The sequence below is a fragment of the Morone saxatilis genome, unplaced genomic scaffold, assembly GCF_004916995.1.
Source record: "Morone saxatilis isolate NCDOM2014 unplaced genomic scaffold, NCSU_SB_2.0 Contig16, whole genome shotgun sequence".
Classification (NCBI taxonomy): domain Eukaryota; kingdom Metazoa; phylum Chordata; class Actinopteri; family Moronidae; genus Morone; species Morone saxatilis.
Window position 1 is genome coordinate 6078688 of NW_023339718.1, and position 9335 is coordinate 6088022.

The window sequence follows — 9335 nt, forward strand, 5'->3', positions numbered from 1 at the left end:
TGACCCAGGAGAATACAAGATACGAACATGTATTCCATCCCTCACATTTCAAGAATCTCTGAATGCAGAAAGAGACCCAGGGAGGAAACTAGGAAATTATTTGGAAGTGAATACATGACAGTGAGATGATTTTTATTTTTTTTTTAAAAACAAGTCAGGTGAAGAGTAACCTATCAGTAGACTATCAAATGAATAAATGCACAAACACGCATGAAGATGACAGATTGCCTAATAGGGAATTTGCAACATATTTCTAGCTGGAGTTTTAACCTAAGGCGCCGCTGGAAAACTTTCTCAAGACATTGAATCCTATTAACTGAGTATTTATCTGCACAGGTTCTGAATAAACAGTAGTCTGCATCATACATTAATAAATCAAACATCCTCTAAAGTGACATGGTGTGAAGCAAAGTTTGCACACATGAGCATTAATCAATGAAAATAGCAGCAGCAGTACTTAAGAAGGGTCACACCATCAGTCAATATGTCCGCTCTACAGTTATTACCATGGCAGTGATGTATTTGTGACGACGGCTGCATATGCAGATAGCTTAGTATGGAGTGTGGACTGGCAGCTGGAGAGGTGCCAGTTCCACCTCCTGTGCACTGCCGATGTGCCCTTGTGCAAGGCACCTGACCCCTGACTGCTCGCAGAGCACCGCTACGTGGCTGCCCGTCACTCCACCATCTCTTTTCATTTGCATGTCTATAAGCCCTGTGTGTGTTCGGAATTGTGTTTCGGGCCTGTGTGTGTGTGTAAAACAAAAAATATCTTCTTCTTCCTAAATATGTTATTACTCACAAACCCACAAGGACACACACACATAAGAGTCAAAATACGAGGTTTAATTCCAAATCTCACTCTCTACCAGTACTTTTTTAAAATTTATGGAATAAGATATTCATTTAGAAGTTGGCACAAAAATTCTAGGCTATCTAATATACACACACACACACACACACACACAGGCATATTCATAACTTGACATTTTAATTTAAATTTGAATCCGGATCTCTAACGCACCAAGAAACGTGACCTCCGTCCTTCCGGGAAGATAATAAGGGAGCGATTTACTTCTCCGTCATTTGAACTACATTTCCCACAACCCCTTGCGTCACTCTACCGCTCACAGAAACAAGAAGGTCGCACACATAGCAGCTTTATACCGAGGCAGAGAAGAAACCCGACTGCAATCATGCTGGGACAAGCTGTGAGACGTTTCACGACGTCTGCCGTCCGTTCTTCACACTATGGCGAGGGACCAGGGAACGTAAGTTTGAGACTTAAGGCAGCGTTGTTGTTAGAAATGTGATATTGTCGGTACCGGGCCTTGTCTGCATCCACAGCCTAACGCTAGCGAGCTAGCCTCACTTGGAGGTCATGTCCGCCACTTGACTGGAGCGTGATTGTAATGCTAGCAAAACTACACCTATACATAGACATATATATCCCTTACAAGGCAACAACACACTGAAAGTTAATAGCAGTGTTGTGTTGATTTGTTGGATGTCTGGGAAGGCTACCCGCTGGTAGAGGTAGTTCTCTAATTATTAGCCAAACCAAAGTACGCCGTCTAAAGTTATGTCATTCATTTAATGCGCCACAATTGTCCTTGTAACACACAAGTACATCCACAGACATTTCCAGTCGTGTGAATATTAGTATCTCGACGGAGTTGTTCATTAATGTGACTTCCGGCTCGTTGCAGTAACTTAAGGTCACAGCTGGATCCAAACAGGCAACCCTGGAGGAGGAAGGTGCTCCTAACGTTTGGGGATTGTTAGGATTACACTACCTGTATCCATTTAAACATCCCTCACATTTTCTATTCAAAGTCTGTATTTATTTGCACACTGCAGTTTACTACTACTATTTCTAGAAATAAAGTAAATGTAATGGTTATTGATGCTGTATTTGCCCCTGAAACATTCTGTGAACAAAGGTTATAGTGTTAAATGAACTTCACATCTTTTCTTTTTTTATATATTTTCTTTGTACATATAACAAAAGAGTGTGGCGTTAATATGGTTGTGCCCTCTACCAGCAGTATATTCTGTCACGTAAACTGTGGGACTTGACTCACATTAAATCATTAATGCAAAGTAAGCAAACTTGTGTCAAATAATTTTATGTTATGTGCCAAATAATTCACTTTATTTTTCTGGATTAAATTTCTTCATTTGTTAAAATGAGTCGCATTAGCTGACCAACTCATATATTTGGTAAAATATTTTAAAAAATGGGGGTGGAAATGTAAAATGTGCACTTTTTATTTTTTATTTTATTGAGACACTTTCAACCCACACACTTTTTCACATTTAATTTCACAGGCAATCCCAGAGCTTTTAAATGCCACTTTTAATCCGAGTCCTGTCATTCCTTTCTGACCCTCGCCTCCTTCCAGTATTGGGATGTATGATGAAGCTCTTTGCACATAGTAATGATACTTAAAAGTAAACCTTAAAATGTCCTGTTCATTGCATTGGGACAAATTTAAAAGTGTAACAAATGTCCCAGTCAAGTGATTTATATCGATGATCTGCCATCAAAAAACCGTCAGGAATAATATAATAAAGAATTGCATTCAGTTTCTTGGAGTTTCTTTCTGTCGTAATGCTCTTGTCTTTTTACAGAACCTGCCATTTTCCGTGGAGAACAAGTGGCGTCTGCTCGGCATGATGGTGTTGTTCTTCGGCAGTGGCTTTACGTTCCCCTTCATTGTCGTCAGACATCAGATCCTGAAGAAGTAAAATGGCCCAGTGCTATTACACAGCCTTCAAGGTAATTATGACCGCCATGTTTATCTAGCATATCTGCTTTCATTAAAATGTCAGGATGATGTGGCATTTACTTCAGCCTTGGTTTGAACAGTGACCTCAGACAATGACAGTCCTTCACACTGCAGCTTTAGCCTTTTGCTCAGTGGCATATCTTAAATAAATTACCTGTATGTCTGAGAGTGACTAATAAATGTCATGGGGGTTTATATTGACGCTGTGTTGTTTAGATAAGCTTTCACCTTAGCAAGTTAATGTGACAGTTTGTTGCAGACATTGATGTGTATCAGGTGGGAGCCGGTCAGAGTTGTTGTTGTCACATTTATCTTTACTGGTGTTTACTCAGAAATTGCTTTTCTGTCATCAGATGTATGCAAGTCATCTTATCACTTTTTGCCCCATTTCCTTGTTCTCCCTGCAGGTTGTCAGCTGGAACATATTTATCCATCAGAGTTCTATCCGAGCAGAAGAATGGGAATCTCTTAATTCTCTTTGTAAATAAAGTTTCCTCAAATAAGAACATGTCTATTCTTATTTTTTTGCTATACTAGTGTATGCTTTACATGTAATAGCCAATGCCATATATGTAAAGGTAAAAGCTTCTCGCTTTTAGCTACCCAACACACTTGATTCATTGTAACATGCTTAAGAAAATGTTTTTATTACATAAGCTAAGTTAATTTATGTCTGTGTCCCAGACGACGAAGCTGGTGAGAATCTTTTTATAGTAACCAAACATTCTGTATTTAGCTTTTTAATGAAAATAGCCAGCAGTGCTTAGTTTGATTTGGCCTTGTACCTTATGATATCCACAATAAGAAGTGCTTCTCCAAATTTATGAATGCCGTTGGTAACAACAACCTTATTCAAGTACTTAATAGATCTCTAAAGATTAATTAAATATGTAGCCTTATGGCGTAAAGTCAACATATTGTAAAAAAAAAAATGAACAGTGAACCCATAACTTTGGATACTTAAATCCTTTGTTGCTGGCAAGCTAAAGTGGAAATTGAACATCGGTGTGAGAGGGCTCCAGAATCCAGTCCTCCACTTCTGATAGGTATTGTTCCCTCACCCTATAGCTCAGCTATTCAGCTGAACTCTACTGAATAACCTATTTCAATTCAATTAACCCTATGCTTCTGGCTATAATTATCCAAGGACAATGTATTAAAAAGGGAGGTGTGGCTGCTCAGTTAGGGAGGAAGGGGAATGTAAAAGTTAAGAGGTTTTCTATGCACCTCTATTCAGGTCTACGTTATGCCTGGAGTCATTTTTTAGAAAACGGCTAAGGTTAGTTTTTCATTTGCTCGTGCTGTATAGCAAAGGGGTGCCTGGATTGGCCTTAAAACATGCAGAGACATACGGGGACAAGCTGTAAGCATGAGAAACAACCTGCCGTATACCCTTTGTAAACCCTCCCCTGATATTCACAAGCACACAACACACAGCAACTTGTAAACCTGTCAGGTGGTTTTGTGTTCTCCTGCATTTATAATGATGTTATACTGTCTGTGCCTCTGGGCTTCCTGGGTGGAAGAGCATTCAGGTCGTGCAGCTCTTGCTAGGTGGTGATAAAGTTATCAGACATTTTAATGGGGTCAACAAGTGGGAGTCGATATTTCATAGGTGTGTTGTATTGTCTGCGCTTAGAATAGGTTGACCTTTGTTAGTAGCTCAAGGGTAGGGAGAGATGCTTTTCTGGTCAAATACTACTCAACACATAAACATGACACCCTGCATTATACTAAGCATGCGCTCACACACTGCGTTTTTAAATCTCCAGATGCTTTATACTAAAGCACACAGTTAACACCTGTCTGTGATGTATGTGTGTCATATACACACATCTCAAGCAAATGTAGTATGGTCTCATCAGCACCTAACAGACTTCTTTATGCTTACATGCACCTTGAAGTGATAGTTCAATACAGGAAGTCAAGAGCAGCGTCATTTCCACAAGTGAAAAACGGGAAAGCGCCAACACTGCGTGATGAATGTCTGTCATTCCGCTCAGTGATATCTCAATAGTTGTTCTGTTTACCAAAGAAAGTCGATGCTCAATCCATCTCAGCCTTATAATCCTTTCTCAAAATGGTCCTTATCAGTAGCCTATACAATGAAGCGTCACAATTAATTGTGTAAGCCTGCTTTAGTTGATGTCCTTGAGCTCCTGACATGAGCCACACTTCATAGTTAGTATTTTGGAGTGCATCTAAAAGATCACTCTGCTCTGTTTGCAGTGAAATAGATAGCTCTCAAATACCATTAGAGAAATTTAAGTAATAACCCATCCAGAGTCTATCTTTTGAGTATCAAGCACTTGCCCCCATAGGCTTGAAATGTGGCTGTAAAAAGTTAGCGCCACCATTCCTCACATCATGAGCATGCCAATTAAAAGACTGCAGCAAGTTGTGCTATTTTTATCCTTGAACAGATGATAGTCTTGTCCAGTAGGATGGTTGGGTTCCATGTTGTTACTGTAGATGTACATTTAAAACTTCCACTTTTTGTGCTGTGAACTCTTGACAGTATGGCACAGACTGAACAGAACTGCCAGCAGCTACTTTAAATTTTACAAATGGTTCACTTGGGTGCTACAATACACTCCGGCACTCAGAGTGCTAATTTAGGAACGTCCCCAACATTTGCACCCTTTTGCAGAAAAAGAGAGAGATTATAAAGAGACCCGCAATTGCTCCCCCTGAGAGGACAAATTTAGACTGGCATTGAGACTTTTAAGAGATCAGGTCTGAAAAGGAGTGCCACATTATCTGGGCATCAGAGAGTAAAAAACATGCACTAAGCAGTGGGCACTTTTTTTTAAATCATAAATGTTTGATCTATTCACTGCCATTATCCTGCTAACAGGAGCTTTTAAGAATCCTAGTTGATGCCAGACTCCAGCAGTGAGGACCAATTAGACACAATGGCGTTATCTGGACAAGGACCAAGCTGCAGTGCAGTACTGGCGACTTATGAAAAGTACATAAGGGTGTGCTGGCACAGGCCATGTTGCATGAGGGGTCCTATGGAGCCCACAATAGTCTACATCACACATTTTAGATGGGCTTGCCATACCTCCACTGCGTGGCACTTTAAGCGGCTGCAGGAAGGAAGCAGGGGGGGAGACAGAAAAAGAATACATTACAGGAGGATTACGCACCCAGCATGCCAAGTCTCTTGCAGGAGTTTGTCATGCTGCATTTAGTATGAAAGAGTGAGGGAGTGCTATTGTGTGGTTTTTGTGAGGTTTGCCAGAGTTTACGCCTTCATTATAGCCAATATCTGGTAAATTCATTATTGTAATTGCTGTTCCAAATGCTTTACATTCCCTGGTGCACAGGCACTAATTAAAACAAAGTGTAGTCATTAAAGATCAATTCCATATCAGCTTATCACTATTCAGTGATTTTTAAACATCATGCATGCTAATAAAATGAAGAGGTTACCTACAATTACTGCATTGCACATAACTACAAAGGTGAAAGCCTCTACTTATATGTGGTAATGCCTCAGTTATAGCATTACAGCTTTTTATTTTTCCCCTTTATACGGCTAATTTATATAGATTTATATCTTGTTGCAGACATGTAAATCACCTTCTTTGCAGTATTTGTGGCCTTTCATTGCAGCCTCTGTAGACTGTTCAATAATAGACTTTTCTGCATCTCACATGTGGAATCTAATTATAGACTCATTTGCACTTCAGAGGAAAAGATAGTGGGCTTAGCTTGGTGTAAAGCATGCACAGCCATCTAATAAAAAGACTCGACATTTTATTGAATCCCCTCAGTTAGAGGCACATTTCAAATCCAGCCACAGTATTATAGTCAGACAATTGCATTTGTAACTGTTGATTGACAGTTATATAAACATTTACTTACTCTGAATGAGAGTGGGTGCCTGACAAACACTCCACAGACTAAATTACCCCTCTGGGTGAGTTGGATGAGCACTAATCAGCACTTTGTTATAAATGTCTTGCACAGCAGCGCTTTATTGTACCGACCAATCACATCCAAAACCAGGGGGAGCTCTAGATGTGGCCCACCCATCATATCAGCATGATGACAATAAGAGGTGAAAGCAGCTGTCTCCAGTTGCTGCACAGCACCCTGACACTGCACTGTCAGTCAATAAAGTTTCAAGGACACGCTGAACTCCCAAGTTTTCTGCTAAGCCCATCCTCCTTTCCTACCTTCTCTGTTTACCACACTCTACCTCAAAGATGCTGACTTGTGGAGAAGTGCGGAACTGTCAGTGCAGGAAGATGAAGTGTACGTGCACCTCCCACTTCGTCAAGAGTAGGGCTCTACCGCCTCAGCCAGGAACTCTACACAATTAGTCCAGAACCTCCAGGGGGATGGCTGTTCATAGGAGATGAATGCTCGGAGGACACCGAGTCCACTCATAAGTGTGTATGTGTGCGTTTTTGTATGTCACTGAGAATCAAACGCTTCATGACATTTAACAGATGGGAAAAAATAAAACAGTCTCATCAATTCTAACAGAACTGAGAGTATCGAAAAGCTTCAGTGTCAGAAGAGCAGATGATTATACAATAGAGATAATTACACCCTTTCTGTACAGGGCATATTACACCCAGTACTCTTTATCATTCATTAATGTTGCAACACGTTTGCTTAGAGAAAAATGTATGCACTCCACCACCTCAAGGAGACCTGCCCCCCTTTTTTTTCAACAGTAGCAGAACACAAAGATGTTGCCAAAGGAGAAAAATATGTCATATGTCACTTTTACGCATTCAGTCTGATATGAAAATAAAGGGCGCAGAGACCTGGCAGGGACCCCAGTTGAGATCTGAAACAGGCATAATCTCTACATCCCCTCCAGCCCACTTAAGTCCCCAGAACAGTCTTCAGTTCAATAATGTAACACTACATACTGCCAGAGTTAATGGTAGCAAGTTTCAGGGTGAAAAAGTTTTCATTTTAAATAATCATGCCCACTTCAATCCACGCTCTCCCACATTAAGCCTTATGTTAATGCCTCTGAAGGGTCGGATGTGGATGGATGTGATGGATGTGTACAATATACAGTGCATTTTAAATTTATTTCTGTTCCCTCTCAATAAAAAGCAAATATTTGTATCTTACATTTTTACCAGCTGCCTGTTATAAAATAAAATATGTTTTGGCATATGCTAAATAAAGAGGTTTTGAGCTCTTCGTCTGGGGGTAGTGTATCTGAACACCAAGTGATTTGAATTTGATTTTAATAAAATTCCCTCCATGTTTTATTCCTATAAAAGTTACATTGTGTCTTATTTAATTCATCATAACAAGTGACCAGGCCAGCAATTAAAATGTTCCAAATATATTTGTTGTTTAGCTTGTTATACCCATTTATTATATCATATAATGTTTTTTTTTTTATGAAGAAGAACAGAACATCCACATAGATGTTACATATAAATATCAGCGGGCTTATTCGTTGTAACAAACCCCTTAGTATAACCAGGACTATGTTGGTTGGGTTCGATGTGATCTACATAGACAAAAAACCAACAGTGGAAGATATCTTTTTCTCTAATGAAGCATCTCTAGAGATGCTTTCTGCTGCAACGGAACAGTGCAAATCTAGTGTGGGAATAAGGTCTGACAATGTGAGACTACTAGAGATGGAAAGTGAGAGGGATGGCAGAAAAAAGGAGTTGCAGCTGATCATTTGTTGTTGTTTTCGCTGCCATGGGTTTCTTTCCTCCCACAGACAGAGAGAAAATATTTGAACCTTTTTACTGGGCTAGAAACTGTGTCTGTTGCTCTCCAGTGGTCTCCCTCCCTTGTTACTCTCACTGGAGAGATTCAACCAACGGCATTTCACACACCGATAGGCATCTGCCGCAAACCTGCATATTCACGTGCACATTTGCACAGACACAGATGCACAAACATTGTTCAAGTACATCCATTGGAACACTACTAAAATATGTATACAATAGTATTCATACAAACACACATGAATCCAAACACACTTTGGTACAAAGAAATCTGTCATGTTTCTGCTAACGCCAAACTATATTTTTGAGAGTGCATCTATCTTACCTATTGTTGCATAAATTAAGAGAGAAAACTAAGCAGCTGTTGTGCAATCAGCAGTTTCTCCTTAAAATTGGTGCAAAAGATCTGGGCTAGCAATGTCTGCATATACGTCTTTATATAGAGATTTATTGGAGAGTATACCTTATATTTTTACTCAGCATAGAGACAGCTGGATTGAAGGCAGACAACAGAGAGATATCGATGGATATACAGTACAGAAAATGGGCAAAGAAGCTGCACAGATACGGGAACCGTATCGCTACAATTCCCCCATTGGGAACAAACACTGTCCTGAAGTTTGAGAGTCAGCACTTTAGTTAGTTTTTGCAACTCTGTTTACCATATTTGCAAGATTTCTGATGTAGCTCTGCAGTAGTCTCCCAGGACAGAGATGCAGAGGTACTAAAGTAGAGAAGCTGTACAGTGGTGCACTATTGTGCTGAGACCGGGTAGCCTTATAGCTCCCCCATCTGGGCAATAATAAACTATCAG

The 9335-nt window shown here is 40.0% G+C and overlaps 1 protein-coding gene across 1 annotated transcript; it reads left to right on the forward strand.

The window, feature by feature from the left end:
• The first annotated feature begins 1072 nt into the window (after window positions 1–1072).
• On the forward strand, window positions 1073–3298 carry LOC118325134 (cytochrome c oxidase subunit 7C, mitochondrial). Its single transcript, XM_035657700.1, has 3 exons — window positions 1073–1271; window positions 2635–2782; window positions 3200–3298. Exons 1-2 carry the CDS (start codon window positions 1197–1199, stop codon window positions 2749–2751), a joined length of 192 nt encoding a protein of 63 aa, XP_035513593.1. The 5' UTR covers window positions 1073–1196; the 3' UTR covers window positions 2752–2782; window positions 3200–3298.
• The last annotated feature ends 6037 nt before the right edge of the window (window positions 3299–9335 follow it).

Coding starts and splice junctions, on each gene's coding strand:
- LOC118325134 (XM_035657700.1), top strand. CDS start 1,197: ATGCTGGGACAAGCTGTGAGACGTTTCACGACGTCTGCCGTCCGTTCT. Junction 1,272..2,634: donor ATGGCGAGGGACCAGGGAAC/GTAAGTTTGAGA, acceptor GTCTTTTTACAG/AACCTGCCATTTTCCGTGGA.